The sequence below is a fragment of the Mustela lutreola genome, chromosome X, assembly GCF_030435805.1.
Source record: "Mustela lutreola isolate mMusLut2 chromosome X, mMusLut2.pri, whole genome shotgun sequence".
Classification (NCBI taxonomy): domain Eukaryota; kingdom Metazoa; phylum Chordata; class Mammalia; order Carnivora; family Mustelidae; genus Mustela; species Mustela lutreola.
Window position 1 is genome coordinate 86,247,650 of NC_081308.1, and position 25,601 is coordinate 86,273,250.

Here is a 25,601-nt window from a genome sequence, read left to right on the forward strand (position 1 = left end):
GCACCCTGCTGCCACACCTTTTAAGATGTCCCTTGTGGTCTGTCTCTGTTGCCCTTTGACTGGAGATCATTTAATCTAAGCAATATTCTTACTCTTCCATGGAATAAACATGCAAGTTACCAGACTTTTCTGCATCAGCCTCTTTTGAGTCCAGATGAAACTGGAAGAGTATGAAGAGTTTTAAAACACCACTGAGTGGTCTTTGAAATAAAATCTTCCTAGGCCAAGATTTTTTTTATTAAGGTACTGTTAGGAGTGAAAAGTTTTCTTTTTTAAAGACCACCGATTGCTTTGCATGTAAATGTTATCTTACATGGGGTTTATTGACATATTTTTTTAAAAGATTTTCTTTCAGAGAGAGGGAGAGAGACCAGCAGTGGGGAGGGGCAGAGGGAAAGAAAGAAGCAGACTTCCCGCTGAGCAGGAAGCCTGATGCCCTCTGGGTTCATGACCTGAGTTGAAGGCTGACTCTTAGCCAACTGAAGCACCCAGGTGTCCTCTAACTTGTTATATTTTATATCTAGACTCCCTCTAGAGATTTGTCACCATAAATAAATACAAAGTTCTTGCTTGGTTTCCTTGTACTGTTATCTCTAATGTTCATTTAGACTTATGAGCAGGGGCCTTAGGGATAGTCTTGGTCCAGTTTTCACAGTATGTTTAATAAAACCCGGAGGTCCTAAGACTGTGCCTTAGGCACCACAGGAGTGGGTGAAATGGGGGTGGAGGTGACAACAGTGGGCCTCTTCCAATGCAGCTTTGGTTTTCTATTTTATATACTAGGCTTTCAAGTAAGATTTCATTTCAGGGTAAGATTCTGCTACTGCAATCCTTTTGTTTCATATTCGGAGTCTTAAGCATTCTACCCTGAATATTGAAATGAGAACTTTGAGTGTTATTAGGGCTGAGAGTACCACCTTTCTATCAAGATACTGAAGTTTCTGAGATTGACAAAGCAAACAAAAGCTCAAATTGTTGCTCTGGTATACCTAACCTCCTTGACAATGAGGACAAATGTTCTACCTTTTCTCTCTCCCATTATCTGGTACCAAGTAGTACTGAACATATACTTGGTGCTCAAGCATATTTTATAAATCCGACAGACCCTCTCTCTCATTATGTACATTAGCTGAGCAGCTAAACAGTTACATTTGTGTCTAAATGTGATGAGAGTATTTTAATACCAAATGAAGGAAGACTAAGAAGGAATAGTTAATAAATTAAAAAACAGTAATATATAATAAAAAGGAGGAATGAGGGGCGCCTGGGTGGCTCGGTGGGTTAAAGCCTCTGCCTTCGGCTCAGGTCCCCTGGGGTCCTGGGATCGAGCCCCGCATTGGGCTCTCTGCTCAGAAGGGAGCCTGCTTCCTCCTCTCTCTCTCTGCCTACCTGTGATCTCTGTCAAATAAAATAAATAAAATCTTTAAAAAAAATAAAAAGGAGGAATGAATTCAAGAAGGCAAAGACTAAAGGACCCTTCGTTTATGACTTGAGGTTTTCTGTGAACACACTAAATTTTGTAGAGAAAAAAAATCAAAGGGGATATATAGACACAAATTATATGCCAGATACCTACCCTAAGAGCCTGATTTCTCCTGGACTTCAAAATGCCATTCTTCTTACTACTGTACACATACATGTTCTCCAAACAGCAGCCAGACCCTCCTAAAACTTAAGTTATATCACTCATCTGCTAAAAACCCTCAAATGGCTTCCCATTTTGCTTGCTAAAAGCCAAGTCCTTGCAATGTCCTATAACCCCCTACATTATCAGTGCACTTACCCGCCTCCCAGCCCCAATCTGTCTCATGCTTATGTCTCTGACTTTATTTACTATTCTCCTTACTTATTTTGTTCCAGCCCTGTGGACTTTGACTGTTCTCCCTCAGCATCATGGCATGCTGCTCTGACCATGGGAATCTTTGGACCTGCTGCTACCTCTGCCTGAAATATTCTTCCCAGATACCAACATGGCTTAGTCACTTAATTCTTTCAGGTCTCTGAGAACTGCCACATTCCCAAGAAGGCCTTCTCTAACCATTTTATTTCAAATAACAACAACCCCACAAACATTCGCTAATACCCCAGACTCCGCTTTCTCTCCATGGCACTCATTATACTGGCATATTTATGGGTTTGTTGCCTGACTCCCCTCTCATAGAACATAAGCTCTACATGGGCAAGGACTTTGGTTTTTTGTGCACTCTTGAAGCCGTGGCACCAAAAACAGTGTCTGGCACAAAAAAAAAAATCACTTGAAACTTTCGTGAATTTCCTCACCAGGATTTTAAAAAATTTCCTCATAGTACCTATATGGTGGAAAACTTAAAGGACTTGAGGCTTCTAGAAATGTGTATTTCCCCAGCCTTCATAGATCTGAACTAGAGGCTCCCAACAAGTAGTTCCATATTAGGTCTACACTTCAGTCTACTGGCATTTGAAGTTGGGAGGGGAATCCAGTCAATATAATCTCTTCTACTACACTGTGGGAACTGACTGTCAACACTCAACCCCTTCCCTCCCCATCTCATCTCAAGGTTCTCCTTTCTCACAAAAATGCCACACACACATCCCTGGAATACCATGCTGTTCCTCGCACAGAGCCAAGTACCCAGACAGGTACTTCAGTCTTGGAACCAGCCTACACCACATCTCTCCAGGGTGTAGGTGATAACCAGAATAGAAAGCTTTCTGAATCAGAGTTGAATTTTGTAGAAGCCTTTATTTCAGTGATCAAAAGAATGCAGTAAATGGAGTCTACGCTGATTAACATTAGGCATGCATCTCTACTTGAAACTGCTGTTAGTTTCTGACTGGCCTAAATCTTTATCACCTATTTAGGCACATCTTTGAATATTTTGGACTCTGATATACAGGGTAAGTAAGCTTCTTCCTTGTGGCAGTTTAGTAATGAGAATTATGCTCACCTGCTAGATTCCTTTATAACTAAAGGTCTCTAGACACTCAGGCTACCTGTACTACCTTGAGACCATACCTTACACATTAAAGTAAGTCACAGCGTAAGGGAAGGAGAGAATCTAGAAAGCTCAGTGTATTGTTTAAATATCCCATAGATTTTTTTCCAGCACTGATAGTCAAAACACTAGATAAGGAAGCCTACAGTTAAGTACCAAATTACTCTTCTCCCACTGCTGCCCTTTCTGAGAGACAAAAGGTGTATATCCAATCTCCCCAGAAATCTGAAATGAATCCACACAAATGACAGATTTTACCTTATGTGGTCCCACAATCAAATTATAGAAAGCAGTTCCACTATCAAAATTATACGGAGCAGTTACTGGGACTTTTGAGAAAGCACAGTCCCACATACAGTAATATGTATCTATTAGAGTTTTCCATTCATCTGTCAATTGTTTTCACAAGATTAGCATTAAAAAACACAACCAAGTACACATATGAACCTCAACCCCCCCCCCCACACACGTGCGCGCGCGCACACACACACATATTGGTCTTTGTTCATTCTCAGATGACAGGATGTCCCAAGAGTGACAAAGGTGGGAGCCAATTCCCCCATAGCCTTTTCTTTAATTATCCCATCAACCGCTCTTCATTTCTTGAAGTACCTTCCTTTTCCAAAGACGTAATGCTGAGATTAGTCAGAAAGGCTTTCTGAGAAAACTGGCTTGGATTTCTGGGTCTGTTCCAGTCGATTCAAGATGAACTGGCTTGTATCAATGAAGCGCTCAACACAGTTCACAAAACAGGCCTCAGCCCGACTGTCCAACTTTGGCCCAGGCTTGTCCATGCACTTCTCCTGCCCAGGACAAGATACAGAAACACAAAGAGAACTTGAGAAAAAAATCAGGAGGTGGGGAGGGAAAGGTTACTTCTTGTTATTTAGAGGAAAAACTTCACCTAAAAACAGTATCTGATATGTTACTATTTCACATTTGACATGTAGCAAGCAGTTATCTAGAGCCTTACATTAAATTCTCCCAACAATCCTATCATTAATCCTCATTTTACAAAGAGGGAAACCATGGCAGAGATATCTTACCCATAGTTATTGGAACAGAAAATGGGGGGGGGCTATTATAGAGCCAAAAAAAAGGAGGGGCGGGGAGAGCAAAATGCAAGTGAAGTAAACTTTCACTGAATTTGGTTTTAACTCCAGAATGCCGCCACCATTAAATGCCTTTAGAGTAACTGCAGGGGAAAAAAAAGGGTGAAAGAATAAATCACAGCAGTGACACCCCAAAACCTACCAAAGGAAAAAAAGGAATCTATTACCCAAGATTCTATAACCTTTTCTACTTAAGCCAGAAATTCTTGAATGCTCTCGAGATGAATGGAAAATTATATATAAATTATTCCTAAAGGGCCCAGAGCTTACAAATTCTTAAAGGAGTCCTTAACCACATCCCCTCCCGGCCAAAATGTAATGAATCACATTAAAAAAAAAAAAAAAAAAGCACCAAGGAGTATATAGGTAATCATCTGTCAGGGGTCAGAGTCCAACAATACCATAATCTTATGTGAAAGGGACTATAGAACTGATGACTACATTCAGTTCAAGATAAGTGGCTCAAATGAATTTTCTTCGTTATTATCTGCTGTGTGAACAAGTTTAACACTCTCCACTTCCAAGAAAATTATCCTTAGCCTCTGAATACGATGAGGGTTATTTTTTTTTACCCCCCCACAAGGCAGGGCAGTTATGCTGTCCTTGGCAGCCAGAGAACATTTTGATCCCCAGCTGCAAATGCCTTTCCACCCTTCTGCCAAAGTCCCCTGACAGGGCATACTCAATTCCTCAACCTTCAGACCTGAAAGAGCCTGGTATTACACAACAAGAAAGCAAATAAGTGTGTGGGGGGGCTGGGGAGGGTAGATAGATTACGCCACTTTTACAGTTACTGGGCTAGAGCCACTCATTTCTCATGGGCGATGGTTAAAGCAACTGGGTAATCAGGTAAACCCCGAGTAGCCCAGGAACAGGAGACTCACTCCCTGGGACTCGGGGCTCCAAAAAAAAAAAAAGAAAAAGAAAAAATCTCTGTGCTGGTGGCTCTCATCAGTCTTGGTGGCCAGCACTAGGCAGCTTCAGCCTCAGGTGCCTAATGAGCTGCTTGGGACAGGGGAAAAGTCGGCTGCGATTCCCAGTCCTCTGCAACAACAAAGCCAAGGTCTGGGGTGAGAGTCCCCCGAGAAGCGGAGTCACCTTCACCTTTTCTATCTTCCGGCTTGATCTGAGAAACCTGAGGAAACCAAGGGGGTGCTACCGGGTCCTCCCGCTCCCCGAATCCCAGACGTCCTGGGCAGCTCCGCCGGGCAAGAACAGGGGGAAAGTAGGTACAGTGGCCACGTCCCAGCCCCAGGCTGCTTACCCAACAAAGTTCCGTCATCTGGTGCACCAGTTGCTGGAAACGCTGCTTCTGAGTCTCCACCTCGATGAAATGTTGCAGCTGAGGGTCCACCGAGCCCAAACCCGCTGCGGACGAAGACGAAGAGGAATCCATCCCAGCGCCGCCACGCTTGCCGAGACGAACTCCGTACCAACTCACCGACCTTCACGTGTCTCCACGACGGAACCGGAACCACAACCTGACTGTCTCTGGGCCCGCCCCGTGAGCGCACTGCGCTGGCGCGCGGTCCTGAGCGTGGCTCCGCCCGCCGCTCCTCCCAGCCTCCTATGTGCCCGGCTCCCGCCCGCGACACCGCTGTGGCGCTTCAGGTGAGCCCTGAGGCCTCACGGTTGCAGCCCAGTGCCGCGGTGCTGACAAGAAGCTTTCCGAAGAGAAAGGGAAAAAAGTAAAAAAGGAAGTTGCCTAACATCACGTGGCCGGTTTCCGCCGGCCCAACAGCCCCGCCCCTACCCACTTCCAAATTGGCCCGCGCTTTTCGTGTTACAGTGCTGGTTCTGCCAAGGCCCAGACACTTGGCCCATCTGTTAGCCGTCCTGGGGTTCCAGTTTTCTTTGAGGGTGTATTCCCATGTAACGGAGGAGAAAGAGACTCCAAAGGAAATTGCCCCCAACTTGCGGTAATATCCCGGTAATATTACATGCCTGCTGTGTGCCAGTTGCTTTGGTGCTGGTGCTTTGCTTGTGAGTTTGTCTCTGACTCAGAGCAGGGTTAAATTGCTGAGGATCTTGTGGAGTTCTTAAAGTAGAAATGTGCCAAACCAATGCTACACAACAGTTTTCTGGAACACTGAGATAGGGCGCTTCAGGGAGGTTGCATGACTAATCGAGATAGCAAAAAACCCTCATGCTTTCCAGTAATTTTTATTTTATCAAAACACCCTCCCCTCCCATTTTTATGACACCATTTTATTCTTGCCAAATTCTGCCTCCCTCCCCCCAAGCTCTAATGCCTACCCAAAGATCTGTTGGACCCCTTGTCAGGCTATTTACACCCCTCCCTCCCCCAAACTTTGCATCCCAAATTTCGTCCATCCTGACTCCTGGAAATTGGAAAATTTTCTCTCTCAGGTCAATACCAGGCACAGAAATTCCTTGGTTTTTGCTCAGAAGGTACTATCTCAGAGAATCAAAGAAGAGAGTCATTCTTAGATGTAGAGAGAGGCCCTTGTGTATTCACTGAGAGCATGGAGGCTCCAGGACCTGTAAGCCTGGGATTTCCTCTGAAGAAGTGAAATTGGGGCTTGTGGAGGAGAGGAATGGAACCAAGAAGCTTATTGGTGAGCTCAGGATTCTTCATCCATGACATCTAGGATGTTGCTCAGAAGAACTTTGAAAGTGGGCCGTTCCTCTGCTTTCTAAAACCAAAGAAAAAGCAGTGTGTTACAGTGGGCTAGAATCCAGAATTCAAGGGAAATGCAATGAGTAAGCAGAAATGTTTATTAAGTATATACTATATGCCCTTTTGTATACCGTGTCAATTACACACACACACACACACAAAAGAAAAAGGAAAAGAAATAGAAGTGCTCCATGAAGTCCTTGTTCACTTTTCATTTTTAGTAACTGAGGTTATTAATGTGATGATGACAATTTGCAGATTAAACTGACAAACACTGATTAAAAACTGAGGGTGAGGGGCACCTGGGTGGTTCAGCCATTAAGCATCTGCCTTCTTCCACTCAGGTCATGATCCCAAGGTCCTGGGATTGAGCCCCCATCCCATCATGCTTCCTGCTCTGCGGGAAGCCTGCTTCTCCATCTCACACTACCCTTGCTTGTGTTCCCTCTCTCGCTGTGTCTCTCTCTGTCAAATTAAAAAAAAAAAAAAACTGAGGGCGAATTCATTACAGAATTGTACAACAGTGCATCATTATTTTGGATCCTCAAATGAAAAATGGCTACTAAACAAGTTTAAATGTTTGCCAGAACTGAAATCTTGTAAACTTTCAAACACCGTTTTCTCATCCCATAGCCGAAGTTTTACAGAGGAATTAACATTTCAAGACCATGGGCTGCATCATTGAGCAGGGATCCTGAGCACCTGGGACATTTTATTACCACTGTCTGGCCTGTAGACTGAGGCCCTTTGTGACAGTCATGGTCCATAAACCCCTGAGGTATTTAGTGATTCACAGCATCTTCATGCTAGAAGGGTCTCAATCCATCAGAACCAAAAAGTCATCAGTTTCTTGTTCCTTTGAATCAGTGGCTCTTAAACCTAGCTGAGTATCAGAATTTCCTGGGAAGCTTAATTTTTTTTTAGATTTTTATTTATTTATTTGACAGAGATCACAAGTAGGCAGAGAGGCAGGCAGAGAGAGAGGAAGGGAAGCAGGCTCCCCGATGAGCAGAGAGCCGGAGGTGGGGCTCTATCCCAGGACCCTGGGATCATGACCTGAGACAAAGGCAGAGGCTTTAACCCACTGAGCCACCCAGGCACCCCTCCTGGGAAGTTTAAAAGGGCATTTCTGGGTTCAGCTTCAGACATACCTAACTGGAATCTCTGAGGATAAGGCCCAGTCATTTGCACTTTTAATTAAGAGTTCCCCAGAGATTCTGATATGCATCCAATTTCAAGAGTATTACTTTAAACAGGCTGTGGAGAAAGGGCCTGTCTGAAACAGTTAAACTAGCAGAGTGAGGATGTCCTAGCTGGGAGGGAGCATCATCAATCCCCCTTAATCCTGGATGGCACAGGAGAGAGAAAAGGGAAATGGTTGTCCCTTTCTCCATGCTTCCTTTGTGACCTCAGTCATTTGTTGAAGGGAAAGGAGCCATGCTCTGATCCAAGTACCCACTTTTCACCCCACCAAGAGGGCTCCAGATTCACATATGTGCTTGTTGGACACCGTCCTGCCCTGTTTCTACTGGTGCAGCATTCATTTCCTACTAGAGGTTTCGGTTGCCAAATTAAGGTTGCCAAGGAACTACTGAAAAGTGGAGAAAGCACCTCTGAAATAACCCAAGTTCAGAGCACCAAAACATTTTAGTAATAGTGGGACAGACTCCTTACTTTCAAAATACCACACCTACCCACATACTCCATGATGTACCCTATGTTAAAAAAATGAATAAAATTAATTTTAGTTCCCTTTCAGGAGGATTTTTTTTTTTAATTCCAGTAGGACTACAGCCAGAAAGTTGGCAGCTAGTTAGTAAAGTCGAAGAAAGGTCTAATGGCTTCCAAAGGAATTAACATAAATTCTAATGGCTTTTCTTTTTATGTGTCCATACATTTACCTGAGTGCCTTTAGCTGCCTGCTTATGCTAGGGGATGTGGCCTCACAACATCACCTCCCCTAAAGCTGAGTTGGTAATGGGGTCTGCTGAGACAACTCTAGTGAGAACTAGATAAGCCTGGGAAAGTCTCTGGCCATCAAAGGAGTGGGGTACAGGCGGGGTTCCAGAATGTGTGTGACTGTTAGTGTGTCCCCAGCTGCCACACGGCCAGGGAGAGTGGGGACTGGGGGCCTGGCTGGCTAAATGGGAAAGGAGGCTCAAGGAAATAAGTTAAAAGATCCCCCCCAAAACGCTTACCTCATGCCAGCAGCTGTACATGATGGTATATACCCTTTCTGAAGCCAGATGAGGCCTATACAGGCGTAAGCCTTGGGTGATATGTTCAGCGGTTTCACTGTTAGAAAATCTTTCATATGGCATCTTCCCCAGAGAGTAAATTTCCCACATCAAAACCCCTAGAAAATGAAAAATGTAGTAAGCTGATTTGCAGTCTCTTTGGGTAGTTGGGATCCTCGTCTTCCTAGATTAACCTCAAATACTAGATTCCGCTGATTCCCTACTCTGTGAATTTTACATTTCTTTCAAACTTCTTCTCTAGTACTGACCACACTGGAGGATAATCAGGGTTGTACTGGACAATTAGCTCCTCTGGAGTGAGACAGCCTCTTATTTGTCTTTGTAACTAGCCAGTCTGGCAGAGTCCGTTGGGACATAATCAGTATTCAGAATCTGTGGAATACTGAATAAATTGTTTGTTCCTCTCAATATATTGCTTAAGTTCTAAGAAAGCAGGGATCATGTCTAGGTTACTCTTTTTATCCTCAGGAACCCCTGTGGTGCCTGACAATAGTAAGCACTCCCTAAGGATTAGAAGCGGGAAAACAACACATAATAATCTCTCTGTGTGGTTACAAAGTGCCAATTTCCCCATTGCATTCTTCCTTTGAGCTGTGTAATTTGTATATTTCCTCCACTTACCAAAAGCCCAGATGTCAGATTTGCTGCTGAACTTGCTATACATAAGGACTTCTGGTGGAGACCACCGGACTGGAAATTTGGAGCCTACTGAGCTGGTATATTCATCATCCAGGACATACCTGCCAAGGGTTCAGGACTTGTTACTGTTACAATTTTGAAGAGCTTGACATTTACAATTTCTTGGCACAGTGGCAGGAGCCGCACAAATACATGCTTGCCGGCCCCACTGTCTTTTACAAATGTTTAATGTACTCCTGTTTTCAGATCTGATTTAGCTTTCCTGATGGACAATATGGTTACAGCAAGGATGACGTGAAATAAGATCTATTAGGTACTCCCTTCCTCTTCCCTGTCCCCCTCTCTGTTTTATCCTTCCTTCTATTCTGCCATTGCCAGTGGAATTAGACTGCTTAGGAAAGGAGGAGGCCCAGGTTGGGGTGGGGGTTGCTGGTAAAGACAACAGGATTAACAGATCAAGGTAAGGTATTGGGGAATATTCGCTTGAAAAAGAGGGAGGGAGAAAGGCAAGGAGAGGGATATTACAATAAACCAAGAGGAGGAAAGAAGTGACTTAAAGAATTCAGAGAAAGAGAAGGAAGAGAAAGAGGGTGAAAAAGACTAGAATGAGGGAGCAACCAGAAAGGGAGAGGATACAAAACAATAATGCTGTTTCATGTATGTACTGTGCTATTTTTCCTCTTAGAGGGAAAGATGAAAAAGGCACACCCACCTGGAGAGGCCGAAGTCAGATACTTTAACAACTCCTTGATCATTTACCAAACAGTTTCGAGCCGCCTGTAATAACAATAGGTACCAGTGAGACTCTGTCCCTGGCACACGGGTTAAAGGCACAAAACTCCTGCCCACCGAAGGGAATGAAGTCAGGGAAGCCTCATTTCTTTCAGCTCCAGACCTTTTCCCACCCAACAGGAGTCAGGTGATGCCACTGAGAAGCTCTGATGTGTTGCCACTACATCTAAAGCAACCTGCTGTCTAGACAGAAGTAAAGTACCAGAGCGCACGCAGAATGATTTCGTTCACACCGACAATTCTCCAACACCCCATCCTTTACTGAATTGCTGAGAGAATGAGGGAGAACCAAAGGCAGGTGTGTTTTGTTTGCTTTTCTGCCAGTGGGACTAAGACACTTTGAGCCTTGGTCTGGCTGAAATAAACAGGGCCACAAAACTCTGATGCCTCCAGAGGCCAGGAGGGCAAAGTGATAGAGGGACTCAGAGTGCAGGAAAATTCAGAGCACACCATTGGGTCTGTAAGAGAAGCTGCTCCTGGGCTCCAGGCGACTGTTAGCATGGCCTATGAGAATGAGCCTGGTGTTTCAAGATGGCCAAGACTGTCAAGAGAAGCTGGAAATTCAGGTTTTTTAAATGTGTTTTTAAGTGTTTGCTAGCTAATAAAAAAGAAATTAAAAAAAAAAAAACAACAAACAACAAAAACGAATGACTGATGTAACCAAACAATGGCTCTGTGCCAGGAGCAGCCCCACTGAGAAGCGGGGTTGCCCTTCTGTCCTGGGTGGGGGACCCCACCATTTCCTTGTTGCCGTTGGGGGCTGGGCGCGAGTGATGGCTCCCACTCCCACTATGGCTCGACTTGTAGCGTTGAGGCTGGAGATCCTTCACTGGCTGACCACTGGGGCACAGGCCCACCTAACTCATAATGTTTTCTAGATAAAACTGAGATGATGATCCCGGCCACCCTCCTCATCCAGGTACGATACCTCTTCCACTGTTACTTCCACCCCCTCAGTCCTTGATCTCAGACCAGTCCTTCTGAGGTCCTACCAGGTCTCGGTGAAGGAATTGCTTTGACTCCAGGTATTCCATGGCTTCACAGACATCCTTGCACATCTCCAGCAGCTGCTGAGTCTGGAAGCGGTTGCGCATTTCCCTCAGGTAGTTCAGGAGGCAGCCATTGGCCATGTACTCAGTGATGATGAAGATGGGGCGCTGTTTGGTGCAGACGCCATACAACTGAACCAGCTTCTCATGGGAAAGATTCCTATGGGAGAGGCAAAGACCCAGTCCTCCCTTTCTGGCTCTCCATACTAATGAGAAAGGGGCTGGAGAGGAAAGGGGCTGGTCCGGAAGTAGAGCATCAGATAAGGGACCGTGATAACAAGTGGAGTTTCCTCCTTCCCACCCTAAACCCCAAAAGTGCCTAATATGTGAGGGCGGGGCAGGGATACAGAGCCCAAACAGAACAGAAAATAAGCCCAGGGCTAACTGAACACTAAAGCTAGTCAGAATCTGTCTTCTCTTTGAAAGTCTCATTTTTTAACACTTATCACCAAATGCTACTGAGCTAGTACACACCCAGTTCCGACACTGCTATCGCCAATCAAGGCAAAGAAATGGTTACCTTAGCAGTTAGTACTTCTGCCAATCAAAGATTGATCTCAGGCCCTGGCCCCAAATCTCTCTCACTCCAAGTCACCTTAAGCCACGGTGGAAACTGTTCCGGTAATTCCTAGACTCCAGCAACTGGATTGAAGGTTGAGTTTGGGCTGTAACTCACATCATGACTTTGGCTTCTTCAATGAATTCATCCTCGGACATGGAGCCTTCTTTGATCATCTTGATGGCCACGTCGTACTGGCCTCTCCATTTCCCATACTTCACTACCCCAAACTGTCCAGTCCCCAGCTCCTTCAAGAAGGTCAGGTCCTTTGGATCAATTTCCCATGATCCTATAACAGCAAAGCCTAGATATGATTTTTTTGGGAATTGTGTATGTATAATTCCTATAATAGATAAGAATCTCTACTAGGGGTAGAAATAGGCAGGCAGTAAAAGGGAAATGCTCAAGAGTACTAATCTATCTTTGCTCAGATAAATGTCAGGGACAGGGTGGTTACTGGTTGGAGGGATTGGAATTTTAGGTGCCAGGCAGCCATAAAGGAAGGAGAAAGTGGACAACCTCTTAAAAGCCCTTTATGATTTTTTTTTTTAATCACACAAGAAATAATCCCTTCATGAATCGATGTGTTTGCAGTGCCTGTAGGAGCCACCAGAGGGAGAAAAATTATTAAATAATTTGCTTGGCTCTGCCCTAATCTTCCTCGAGGCAGCTAGTGCAGAGCAGTGTGCTACAAGGTCTACTTGGGTCTGCCCAAGGAGTCCTTGTCACTGGCCCATCCACCCTCCCCTAGAGAAATAAGCAGTTACCGTAACCCAGGCCTGCAGTGGAAGGTGCATTCTTGTTTTGTTGAGACACTGGATATTTGAGTCTAGATATGAGCCCTGAAACATACAGAGGAGACGGTCATGTTGCTGGTGCAGTGTAGGAGACGGGATGATGCACACACCCTCACATAAAGCCTCACACTTCTGACAGTCATCCTTCTGGTACATTGTGAATCCCAGAAGATCTCCATGAACCCAAATGTTTCTGGAAGCTTCTCCTCTCACAAAAGAATTTTCAGAAGAGAAAAAAAAAAAAAAAGACAGAAAATACTCATTGATGTACACTCCTCAACTAAATATATCCCCACCTCCCATCCCAGACTTAGCTCACATCTAGCTTCTGCTTTTGTTACTAAAAGCATAAGGACCCCCTAAAATGACAGTCTCGACACTTGACACTTGACACTGCCTTGCGTGGAGGTAGCAGAAAGCAGCAAGTCTTCCCAATAAAGCTTATCCCATGTCTTCATGTCCTCACCAATCTCCAGGTTTTTAAATGTCTACCCTACTTAGAAACTGTCTTTGGGTATTTTCTAATCTGTATGTTCTCTGAGGGCAAGGACCTTGACTGATAATTTCACTGTGTTCTCCTCCGGTACCGAGAACATTGCTGTGTATACAGTAGGAGCTCAATGAGTACTTGCTGCTTTGTTAATTACCAGGATCTTCTATGTCTTTCCTTTGCACTGAGCATCAGTCACCAAATAAAAAGTCACTCACTACTTGCTGTAAAGTCATCCTTTGACTTCCCCTTTACTTGATCTTGACCTGGCATCCTACGGGTTTTCTTTCACCAAATTTGCACTGCCCTGTGAGGCTTTTTCTTCCCCTCACCACCTTGTCCGGAATTGCCTTTCCTGGTTCTTGACACGTGCTTCTTCTCTGGTGCCTCTGATACTCACCGGCAGAGTTATGCTGATGGTAGTTGATGAGCTCAGGTATGGTGCTGAAAAGGTGCTTCTCTGCCAGGTAATACTGGCTCTGAGGTGTGGAACACACAACATAATGGCGGATCACCCCTTGAGGGTCCCTGAAGAAGTGGAGGCTGGGTCAGTGACTTGGGAGCAAGGGTCAGCAGGACCCAAGAAGTAAAGTGAAATGAATTTTGCGTGTAAGGGGCAGAGACCATAGGAGGGGCACACCATGAAAACACCTCTGTCCTTTGTCCCCAGGGCCTTGACACAGTTAACACTCACCCTGTTGATTTTGCAAACACAGACACGGTATATTTTCCAGCTTTGCTGGAGTCTCTGACAATGAAACCTCCTTCTTTCCCCTGAAACAACAAAAAAGAAGCCAACTTTAAGGAGGAAGTGGCACTCACACCTGCATTCTGCCTGCCCGAACTTGAGAGAAAAATTGAAGACTGAATTTTACTGCTGAGTGAGTGCCATGTTTTAGCAGCAACATCACTGCTTTTGATAGTGAAAAGTCTTATTGAGACCACCACCCCCCATAATATGACAGTCTTGACACTGCCTTGCTTTGAGGGGACATAGAGCAGAAAGCCCTCACTTGTTGTGCAAGGAGAATGCCATTTGCCTGTGGTCACACCCTTACCTCTTGCTTTAGCAGCTGTTCAGCTTGACTCCGGGTCATGTGTTTGGAATACCACCTGTAAAGGGAGAATGTTTCAGTGGCTCTTAGGCCATGGCACTAGCTGCTTAGAGGTTAGAGCGCCTTCCACAGTTCATCTATGCCAGTGGTTCAATCCAGTTCACTCAACTCCTACTTATGGAGTACCTATCATGTGCATAGTACCCTGCATCCCTTTCCCAGAGCCTGGTTGGAATTGAAGAGTAGAGGACAAAAGGCAGGTGGCAGAGGGATGTAGGGATGAGATCAGGGACAGGGCACCCAAGGACAATCCATTTCCACAATTCAGGAGAAGGGACAGTGACAGAAGGTTGACATTTTCACCCTTTCAAATGCTTCCTATCCAGCCGTCAAATCCTTTTCCTTGGTTCTTCTGGATTTGGGGGGAGGGCATGATGATCTCTCCAGCTCTCATAAGCAAAGGGTGTTTGGAGTGAGGGTAAGACATAGCTACTAATTTAAGATGGTGGCATCATTTGACCCAGTTGGTACTGACTTTAATAAGTATCTTGAAATAACATATTGAAAGTATAAACATGTATATACTGTATTCAGTTCCTCTGGGAAGACTGTGCGCTGGGCACATAAGCATACTCACTCATACATTTCTATGGAGTCTTCTGCTTCGGTGACATAGTTACTAGGGATGTAGCCTTCCTGCCTGAAGAGGAGACAATGTGGTAGATCACCCAGCACTTCCCATCCTTGTGGGTGGAGGGAGGACAGATTCATATGCACTCCATATCTCTGAGCTCAGAACCAATCTCAAATGGAGATCTATAAGCCACTCCCCTCCCTCAAAGAGGATCATGCCACTGATGCATGGCTAGGCCAGTGAAGTGTGTGGTTTCTGCACATGCGACACTGATTATATATGTACATGACAACATATGGCCCAGACCCTATAGGCTTAGAGATGTGGCCACAAGCAAAGCACTCTGGGAAGGATTTGGCAGGACAGCATATTCCCTTTGGGGTGGAAAGAACAACTGCTGACTGGGATACCACGTAGGGGAATTAAGCTGCAAGCTTCTGCACACGTGTGGAGAGGGTTCCAGAAGAGCTGGAGTGGACTCACCCATTTTTATCCTGTGCTCGCCACCAGGGTAAGTTGCTCTCCTCCAGGATAAAATACTCGTCACCCTTTCGTAGCTGTAGGTCATTTGCATTCATCGGCATGTAATCATAAAGGGCTACAACCTTTTTCAGCTCACTTGTAGAGACAGGTGTTGCTGTTGGCTCAGGGGGCAGTGGCTTTTTCAAGATCTGTGTAGTTGGGGGAAAAAGTATGGGTGTTTGGCTAGATATGAAGCACCCACCTCTTCTCCCACAACTCTCTGGCTTACTCGAAACACCATTCTAACCTAAATCAGGCATAAACAAAAAAGGTTTATTCAGCATTCATTCAACAATGATTCTCAAGTATCTGTGCTGGGCTCTCAGCCTCAAGTGCACGTTGGAATCATCTGGAGAGTGGTTAACAATCCCGGGCAGTTTCCTATACCAATCACGTCAAAATCTCAGGGGTGGGGCCCAGGCATCGGTATTTTTAAGGCTTCCTGGACAAAAACCACGAACAGCCACGATCAAGAAAGCTTGGCACTGAACTAGTACATGGATCTGCTAAGTGGCCCAGAATCTTGGTTTCCTTGTTTGTAAAATGAGCATAATAACTCCTACCCTGCTTACTTACAAAGTATGAGAAAGTGCTTTTTAGACTTCAAAAAGTAACCAAAAAACCAACTTTTAAAATAATATATTAGTGGTAGGGTCAAGTATTGGGTATATGGGTGTTTACTGTTAAATTCTTAAAACTTTGTTTGAAAAATATTTTTTATTTAAAAAACCAGGTTTTGTTTTGTTTTAAACAGGTGATTGGATTAAATTGTTGCCAAGAACATCCTAACAGACCCCTCTCTCACCACCAAAGAGTGGTAAGATTTGTCCTATTCAGGACAAATCCCATGTCTCCACATGAACATCAATTAACACTGCCAAGTCCCATGGGAGTTCTAAGACAGGTGTGTTTTCAGAGTGTTACTGTAAGATTCCTTTTTTTAATTTAAATTTTATTTTTAAAGTGATCTCTATACCCAACATGGGACTCGAACTCACAACCCCAATATCAAGAGTCACAAGCTCTACTGACTGAGCCAGCCAGGCACGAGTGTAAGTTTCTATTTAAGCAGTAACAGCATAATTTCCCTGTATACCTGGTCCTCCTCAGGCGTGGGAGGAAGAGGCTTTTTTGTCTTTCTGTGCGAACTCCCAGGTTTTAAGCCTGCAAAGTAAGAAACCAGTATTGATATAGAATGCATCTTAGGAAAGGGCCAGGGACAGATTTGCTCAGGGACTTAGCTTTTGTACACAGTTCCTTTAAGACAGTTCGGAGAAGTCTGAGGGGGTACAGCCTTGTGCCAAGTCACATGGTTTGGAGAGCAGAGCTCCAGTGGTATTTGCGCGCCGACTAATCCCCTTCCCCAGGCCCCTCTGTGCATTGGCCAACCCTTTAAAGAGTGACGGATAGAATCCAAAGAGACAGAAATTTATCTTGATCGTATCTCTTACTTCCATTCCGGTTCTCCAGAATTTGGCAGCCCATCGCATTTTTGGCTGTCTGAGAGCAGCAGAGATACTGCCCATCTATCCAGAAGCAAGGGTGGTATTTCTGTACCAGGTCGCTATTGTACCGGATTACTGTAAGAGGGAGAAAAGAGAGAAAGAGATCACATCTGATGTTCTGAAGAATTCACCATTTGCATGTTTTCCTCTTTGACAAAGTGTAGTGGTGAGCTTCAAATAACTCTCCCTTCCTCCCCCACCCTGAAGGAAAGCAGACGACAAACCAGTTAGCTCACATCCCTGGCCCTGGAAAGTTCGTATGCAGTTCTCTGCAGTGTGCTGTCATGATGACGGTCTCCTGACTACCAAGATAAGAATATCTGATGTCTCCAGAGCCCAAGAGAAAAACAGACAGACACACACACACACACACACACACAGAGTCTGTTTTCCCAGTAAGCATTTCAATCCTCTTGTAAGGCAAAGTGTGGATGACGGTGTTCTTTTCCAGATACAGGAAACAATGTGCCCAAGCCAAACTCTTACTCCAGTTCTTAGCATACCAGTGTTCCAGCCACCTGAGTGATCTTTTATTTTATTTAAGATTTTATTTATTTATTTGACAGACAGAGACAGGGAACACAAGAAAGGGGAGCAGCAGGCAGAGGGAGAAGCAGGCTCCCAGCTGAGCAGGGAGCCAGACATAGGACTCTATCCCAGGACTCTGGGATCAAGACTGAGCCACGCAGGCGTCCCCTAAGTGATCTTTTAGAGATATTTGCTTTAGTGAGAATGTCTGCATCAGGCTTTCGGTGTTCAGAGAATAGTCAACAGAATGGAACTCAGGAGCAAATGAATTGATTCTTCCTGGTTCCATTCTTCCTAGGGCCACTGAAGTGGCCTGAGCTCATTGTGGGAGACAAACACAGCACCTCCATTTCCTTCACAGAGTCATGAGGCTCAAAAGAGGTCCCAGAAGCCAGTCCTTTGTAAAGAATACAATGGTTTGCAGATAGGAGGAATTGGCATCACTTTTTTTAATACTGTGGTATCTCTAGGATCTTAGCATGAAGTCAATTGGTCAAGTCCTCCTGGGATCATGTTGTCAGATAACAGAGAAGCAAAGACAACTGAAATAATTGACAACAGCTAGCATTAGGACAAAAAGACCTTAAATGGTCTAAGAAAATGCACATCTGAGGGGCACCTGGGTGGCTCAACCGCTTAAGGCATGTGCCTTCAGCTCAGGTCATGATCCCGGGGTCCTGGGGTTGGGCTCCCTGCTCAGTTAGGAGTGTGCTTCTCCCTCTCTCCCTGTCCCTCCCTGCCATGCTCTTTCTCTCTCTCAAATAAAAAAAAATAAAAAAATCTTAAAAAAATACAATGTGTACATTTGAGGACCTACACATTTCAGTGTTTACTGCTAAGAGGAAGTCCACATAACTTCTTTAAAACATTAAAAAACAAGTAAAAACTTTCCTCTATAGAGAACAACTCAAGTTCTTAAGAGCTTGCTAGTTAAGACTTAAGACTTTGGGGGAAGCCTAGAAGCTTCTGATGGCCCAGCGCATTTTACAGGCAAATGAACAAACGTGCTGGTTTTTTTTTTTTTTTTAAGTGCTATTTTAATGCTTTTCTAAGAGCATTTGAAGACTTCTAACCATCAGTCCCAGTCCATCCTCACCCCTTACTTTCTCAGCACTCCCTTTCACCATAGTACCAAGCACAGTGTGGTGGGAGCTATTCAGATAAGGAGTTGCATTGTCTGTAGAGAATTTTATTTTATTTAATTTTTTAAAATACTTTAAAGATTTTTATTTATTTATTTGAGAGAGAGAGAGAGAGAGAGAGAGCATGGGGGGGGGTGCAGAGGAAGAGGGAGAAGCAGACTCCCTGCTGAGCAGAAAGCCCCACAATGAGAGGCTCCACATGGGGGCTGGATCCCAGATCCCAGGATCCTGAGATCATGACCTGAACTGAAGGCAGAGGTTTAACCGATTAAGCCACCCAGGCACCCATCTATAGAGGATTTTAAAACAATAATAAAACCAACCCAAAGTCTTTCTTTTATTATTACCAGCCACTGGCAATTCTGAACCATGTTCCAGATATCAACCGAACTGATTGCTCTATTTCCACTCTCTGCCCACCCTCCCCCCACCATTATTCTTCACTCAGGGATTTGAAGACCCTCTGGTCAGGCCTAGACGTTGGTAGACCTGTAAAGAATTGTTTCTCTCTCTCTCTCTCTTTTTTTGGGGGGTTGTATATAAGAATTTCTTTTTTTTTTAATTAACATATAATGTAATGTTTGTTTCAGGGGTACAGGTCTGTGAATCATCAGTAATACACAATTCACAGCACTCACTATAGCACATACCCTGCCCAAGGTCCATTACCCAGGCACCCCAAACCTCCCAGCCATCTCCCCTCTAGCAACCCTCAGTTTGTTTCCTGAGATTAAGAGTGTCTTATGGTTTGTCTCCCTCTCTGGTTTCCTCTTGTTTCATTTTTCCCTTCTCTCCCCTATGATCCTCTGTCTCATTTCTCAAATTCCTCATATCAGTGAGATCATAGGATAATTGTCTTCTCTGATTGACTTATTCTGCTTACCATTAATACCCTCTAGTTCCAACCACATTGTTGCAAATGGCAAGATTTCATTTTTTTGTTTTTGATCTGCCAAGAATTCCTCATCAACCCCTGGCTACTCTGATAAACTAAGGTATGCGAATAAGCTAATGAGGGCACATAATGCTTTCTGCCCTCTCTACTTCCAGCAGATCATAAGGAGCTCACCCTATGTTCCCAAATACTGCCTGCCTCTTAAGAGGTCCCTTGAAGATGACACCTTTTCCTTTTGTTGCCCAATCCAAAGCTGGTATTTCTAGCTACTTAGGTGAGAATTGCCAAAGTAGAGTGTTTGTCATGGACTGTGTCCCTCCCACCCCCGAAATTCATATGATAAAGCCCCTCAATGTCATGGTACTAGGAGATGGAGATTTCGGGAGGTACTTAGGTCATAAGAGCAGAGTCCTCATGATGGAAATAGTGCCCTTATAAGAAGAGACTTGAGAGAGATTCTCTCTCTCTGGCATATGAGAAAGTAGCCATTCTGCAAGCCAGGCAGATAGTTCTCACCAGAAACCAAACCCACTGGCACACCGAACTTGGACTCCCAGCTTCCAGAACTGTGATAAATCAATATTTGTTGTTTAAGCCACTTGGTCTATGGTATTTTTTTTTATTAACAACCCAAGCTGACCACCACTGTGTCCAAGTGAGAGCGCCAGGAAAGACTACTGCACTGATGCAGAGGGCCAGTCCTGTCTGGGAATATTAATGGTTGGTGCACATATCCTAAGTACTTGATGGGCTGAAACTCTGCTTCAGGCATGCACGAAGTAGTCCTCCCTATACTGGTTGTTGGAGTTTTGCCAATGCCCCTCTTTCATTATTGGTGAGCTCACGCCCTTTGCTTATTTTTGATATTACAATTTGGAGAGCATCTATTGAGCTTGACCAAAGAAAGATTCTAGAGCAAATGCAGACACCTATTTGCGGTGCTATACCATTAAAAGTGTGCACTGCTGTGTTCAAGGAAATGGAAGAAGAGAGTGCATGGCTACGTCCTCAGGGATGCAACCTCTGCATGGAAGGTGCCACTGAAAAAAGATGGCAGCTGGATATGGGGCACCTGAAGCCCTACTTTTATTTTTTTATTTTTATTTAAAAAATTTTTTTAAAGATTTTATTTATTTGACACAGAGAGAAAGAGCACAAGCAGAGGGAGCAGAAGGCAGAGGGAGAGGGAGAAGCAGACTTCCTGCTGAGCAGAGAGCCTGAGGCAGGACCTGATCCCAAACTCCTGGGATCATGACCTGAGCCCAACATAGCCACTTAACCGACCGAACCACCCAGGCATCCTGAGGCTCAGATCCAGGACTGGGGAAGTTTCCCTCATGTACTTTCATAGCTAATACCCCTGCAGACGTAGCCAGTACCCTGATGAAGTCTCCTTCTCATGTTAGTGATTTGCAGTTGGTGCATTTCATCCTACAGTAGGAAAACTCAACCCCGGAGTAGGATTTTATGCTGGCTAGATTAGTTCATGACTGGCATTGCCAGCACCTGGGGACATTCTGGTGTTGTTAGAACTTGCACCTAAATCTCCTAGCAACTGTGGTATTTGTTGCAAGGTCCTTCCTTTTTGGGTCATGTTGTTGGCCCAGGCAGGCTCAACAAGACACACACCCAGGTCTAGAACAACTGGAAATGAAATGCCTTCCGTCAAATGCAAGAGAGAGAAGGCGACATTGCACTGTAACCCACACTAACCATCCACACTCATAACCCAGTTGAAAGGGTGGTGTTTTCTGTTTGTTTTGGCTTTATTTTTACTGTTGTAAGTTTACCTGCCCAGTGAACTTTAATAATAGTGTATAACCAGAATGATAGGTTTGCCATTTGAGTCAGTAAACCAAGTTTACAAGCTGAATATTCTTATCCTCTGTCATTGCTCATACCTTGAATGTAGAGGGCACTCTAGAAGTATTTGTTAGGCTAATCTATGACTGGTTTTGAAATTCGTCGTTTAAGTGTAAAGGAGTTACTAACTTGCACATGTTACATTTTTTTTTCTTTTCTGGTTCTCCCTCAGTATGTCCCATCATCCCCTATCTCCAAACTAAATCCTAGCTGTCCATCAACATGGAGCCCAACTACCCATGGTGGTTGTTTACCCTTACAGAAATATCTGTTGATACAACAGATATGCTCCCTTTCTGTATGCAAGGCACTGTATGACACACTGTGAAGAAAATCAAGGAAGTGCAAATATACAGGCCCTCTGTGTACTCGTTTTGTACCCCTAGGGCTAAAGCAGGCCTCTTACTTTAAAACATGCCAAGAATTGGACTTCGTGGCACAAGATAGCACCAATTTGCAATCTCAACATGGCCTTCCTCTAGAATATCTTGCAGCCAACTACAGGTGTACTTTCTGGACTTGAGAACACCCAAGCAGCATGACCTAGGCAATAAGCTTAGGTTCTGGAGTCCTACAGACAAAGGGATGTGGTGAAGACCCAGGCTTCACCTCTCTGCAAGTCTCTGAGTGTGACCATGAGCAGGTTACTGAACCTCTCTGAACCTCAGTTCCCTCATCTGTAAATAGGGGAATGATACATACTTCATAGGCTTATTGTGAGGATTAAAAGCTAGTATACTTGAAACAGTGGGCACTGAGCCTGGAACATACTAAGTGCTCATTAAGTGAGTAATTAGTAATTACTATACGATTGTCTTGAACTCAAGGTAGCTGTGGGAATTCAATGAGATAATAAATGTAAGATATCTAGCTCAGTGTCTGGCATGTAGCAAGGATTCAATAAATGACCCCTTTCTTCCTTTCTCCTCTCCTCTTTCAGCTCGAAAGATTTGGTGATGTTTATTTTGGCCAATCAGACTTGCATTCAAGGGAGTGAATAAGGGTGGTACAGTGAACCACTGAATATCAGAATCTAAATGTTAAGACAAAGGGCTGTCGTGCAATAACCCAACCATGCTGTTATCAGTCTGCCATCCTTCCTGTTTCTCTAGGCAGCCTTTCCTGATGTCAACTCAACCAGTTAATCTCTCAGTCACTTGACATGTGGCTATATATACACACAAATATGTCTGCATGCATCCTGTGCTGCAAGCCTTTAGAGTCAAGTTTATCTCAGCACAGTGTATGGGCTATGTCAAGTGCTGAAACTGTGTTCAAGTTTAAGTCCTCACAAAGCAAGGAACATGAACATGTTCCTTAGAAAATATTTAGCCACAGTGAAGAGATATACAGTGCTTTCCTGTACAGTGTTTTACAGTTTTCTATGGCTTTCACACACATTACTTCATTGGATCATTCGGACAACCTTGGAGGTAGGTATGGCAGACATTGTTATGATTTCTCTTTCAGAAGAAGAAATGATGCCTTGGAAGAAGCTCCTTGGCCTACTTTCCAGAGGTCACCCAGTTTATTTGTGGTGAGTGAGGGCTTGGAAGGATATTCCCCACTGTAACTTCAAGCATTTTTATGATAATCTAATCACCAGAACTAGGTATTTTATATTTAGGACTTGAAATATTGCAATGACCATTGAATGACACACCACACCACCCTCAAAATTGGTGTAAAGTGTGGGACTGTTTTATAGATAGAGAAATAGAGGTGCCTACAATTGTAGAATTGCACTAGAGAGATAGTGGTAGAACTGGGTTGAAACCCTAAGTCTAGCACATTATATTTTATTCATAAAAGGGAATATGAAACTCAATTGTATCACTAATAATGGAGAAAATGCATTCTGCCATCCTTGCTCTCTGTCATCCTCCTTCCCCCTCCCTCCTCTCTTTCCTTCCTTCCCTTCTGCCTCTTCTCTTTCTCCTTTCTCTCACCTCCCTTTTTCCATCCATTCTTCTTTTCCCTCTCCTTCTCCCTCCATCCGTGTCTCTTTCTCCTTCCTCTCTTCTTTTTCTCCCTCCCCACTTTATTCCCTTCTTTCTATGGAAACTAGTTTCTTTTCCAAGTAGTTCTCACCATTTTTGAGCTGGTGAATCCAACGCTTCCGCAGTTCTTCAGTTGGGGAGAAGACATAAAGAGGCCCTTCATCATACACAACCTGAATGAAGCAATGGACACACAGACTTCAGCAGTTAGGATTCAGAAGAAAGAAGAAAGTCTTTGAAGGAACTAATCTTAAGCTACAATTTTGTATATCCATAGTGGAAAACAAAGAAAGGTAGGGTCTTATGTCAGTATCCAGGGTTGTAGGATTTAGAAATTCTTAGCTTTTTAAATAGTCCCAGATCCTCATGACTTATGTTTCAGTTTGTGTGTAAACTTAGTTCATAATATTTCCCCCAGCCTTGGTGGAGACAGGATTTGTGTTTATTCAACAAAGAATATTTTATGATCTTATTAAAACTTGAGTTTGTATAGAAGAGAAATGGAAGTAATGATTTGTATAACTTAAGTCTTGTTTGGTAGATGAGGGTTATTCACTTGGATAGTATGAAGCAAAATTTTAACTTATGGCAATTTTTTCTCCTACTGCCTAGTGGCCTCCCCTTGCCAAAACAAACCAAGTTTGAAACCACAAAAGAGTAAAGTATATATCTACTTCAAAAAGAGAAAAATATATATTAAGCATTGCCTTCAGATCAAACAGGCAGTAATTTTTTGAACATTTCACATGTACAAGGCATTGTGTTAGGCGTTCTGGAGGTTCATGAAACATGTGGTTCTAATCCTCACAGACTCAACAGACATTACGTACTGGATTCTGAAATCAAATGTAAATTAATTTGAATTATCTGGTATTTGGCATTACCCACTAGCCCAACCAAACAACATCTTGTTGAAAGACGGTAGTAAAAACTATGTCTAAAACACTCCTCCTTCACAGGTTTTGTCGACTTTGATATAGTCAGGGACATGAACAAGATCCTTGCACATTTTTCTCTTTGGTTCTTAATCTAGCTGTGCTCATAAATCCATGACAGAAAGCCCCCTCCCCTGAGACTTTCCACTTCCTTTTCTGGCTTTCACTGTTTGCAGAGGCTGCTATGTTCACAACATGTGACCTACAGAGTTTTTAGGACACAAGCAAACCAAATTGTAGATTGAATATGAAGCTTTACTCTCCTTCATGGGTTACAGTGCATCTCTGAAACAGATGTCTATGTGGCTATTCAGTTACTTCAGACTAGAATAGAATTTAGGTTTATGTGTAATGTAATGAGCCTTCCCCATACCGAACTTCCTAATAACTACTCCTTCCCTCTCCTTTTCTGTCTTTTCAACCCACATGACCACCACTAGACAGATAGGCAGAACCAGAAGGAAGTGAAATGCTCACCCAACAAACAAAGCATCTTTCTCAATGCAGTTACCATAGACAAGACACACTATAATAGAATTACTGCCATTATGGATTCTCTTTGAGGTGTAGGGACTAAAAGGTACCATGTTAAATAGGGAAAAAAGAAAAGAAAACAGTCTTAGCCCATGTCAGTCTCATTTCTCTCTTCAGCTTCCTTGTCCACCTCAAATTCTGTTCACTGGGACCTAGTATTCTTCACTGTGCCCTGCACCCCAACCCTAATTATTACATTACAGGTACCTTTGAGAGCTGGTGAGAGAAAACACTTTACCTGGAATGGGTAAGGGAACCTTTCAATGATTGAAATCTGCTCCATTTCACTGGACTCTTCACCCCTTCTCTGCAATGAAAGATGAAAGCATATGCCACTGTAGAAAACAGTGTGGAAATTCCTCAAAAAGTTACAAATAGAGCTACCTTATGGCCCAGAAATTTCACTATAGGTACTTACCCGAAGAATACAAAAACACTAATTCAAAGGGATATGTGCACCCCAGCGTTTACAGGAGCATTACTTACAAGAGCCGAGATATGGAAGCAGCCCAGATGTCCATCAATTAATGAAAGTATAACGAAAATGTGATATATTTATACAATGGAATGTTATTCAGCCATTAAAAAGAATGAAATCTTGCCATTTGCAACAACATGGATGGAGCTAGAGAATATAATGCTACATGAAATAAGTCAGAAAAACACAAATACCATA

At 43.7% G+C, this 25,601-nt stretch overlaps 2 protein-coding genes across 5 annotated transcripts in view; both read right to left on the reverse strand.

Moving 5' to 3' along the window:
• Positions 1 to 2,702: 2,702 nt before the first annotated feature.
• TIMM8A (translocase of inner mitochondrial membrane 8A) lies at positions 2,703 to 5,609 on the reverse strand. Its single transcript, XM_059157246.1, has 2 exons — positions 5,352 to 5,609; positions 2,703 to 3,778 (listed from the first exon to the last, which is right to left on the reverse strand). Exons 1-2 carry the CDS (start codon positions 5,481 to 5,483, stop codon positions 3,617 to 3,619), a joined length of 294 nt encoding a protein of 97 aa, XP_059013229.1. The 5' UTR covers positions 5,484 to 5,609; the 3' UTR covers positions 2,703 to 3,616.
• A 621-nt stretch (positions 5,610 to 6,230) lies between these two features.
• Positions 6,231 to 25,601, reverse strand: part of BTK (Bruton tyrosine kinase) — a 32,283-nt gene continuing 12,912 nt past the window's right edge. For 3 of the 4 annotated variants that reach the window (XM_059157244.1, XM_059157245.1, XM_059157242.1), the window contains 16 exons: positions 25,164 to 25,232; positions 23,548 to 23,629; positions 16,975 to 17,103; positions 16,620 to 16,687; positions 15,485 to 15,672; positions 15,005 to 15,067; positions 14,371 to 14,425; positions 14,007 to 14,086; positions 13,713 to 13,840; positions 12,793 to 12,867; positions 12,143 to 12,314; positions 11,410 to 11,626; positions 10,338 to 10,402; positions 9,608 to 9,726; positions 8,927 to 9,084; positions 6,231 to 6,744 (listed from right to left, as the gene is read on the reverse strand). In XM_059157244.1, coding sequence (XP_059013227.1) covers positions 6,673 to 6,744; positions 8,927 to 9,084; positions 9,608 to 9,726; positions 10,338 to 10,402; positions 11,410 to 11,626; positions 12,143 to 12,314; positions 12,793 to 12,867; positions 13,713 to 13,840; positions 14,007 to 14,086; positions 14,371 to 14,425; positions 15,005 to 15,067; positions 15,485 to 15,672; positions 16,620 to 16,687; positions 16,975 to 17,103; positions 23,548 to 23,629; positions 25,164 to 25,232 — 1,740 coding nt within the window. In that variant the 3' untranslated portion in view covers positions 6,231 to 6,672. The remainder of the gene's footprint in view (positions 6,745 to 8,926; positions 9,085 to 9,607; positions 9,727 to 10,337; positions 10,403 to 11,409; positions 11,627 to 12,142; positions 12,315 to 12,792; positions 12,868 to 13,712; positions 13,841 to 14,006; positions 14,087 to 14,370; positions 14,426 to 15,004; positions 15,068 to 15,484; positions 15,673 to 16,619; positions 16,688 to 16,974; positions 17,104 to 23,547; positions 23,630 to 25,163; positions 25,233 to 25,601) is intronic. The other variant, XM_059157243.1, reaches the window with a different exon arrangement.

Coding starts and splice junctions, on each gene's coding strand:
- TIMM8A (XM_059157246.1), bottom strand. CDS start 5,483: ATGGATTCCTCTTCGTCTTCGTCCGCAGCGGGTTTGGGCTCGGTGGAC. Junction 3,779..5,351: donor AGATGACGGAACTTTGTTGG/GTAAGCAGCCTG, acceptor TGTCCTGGGCAG/GAGAAGTGCATGGACAAGCC.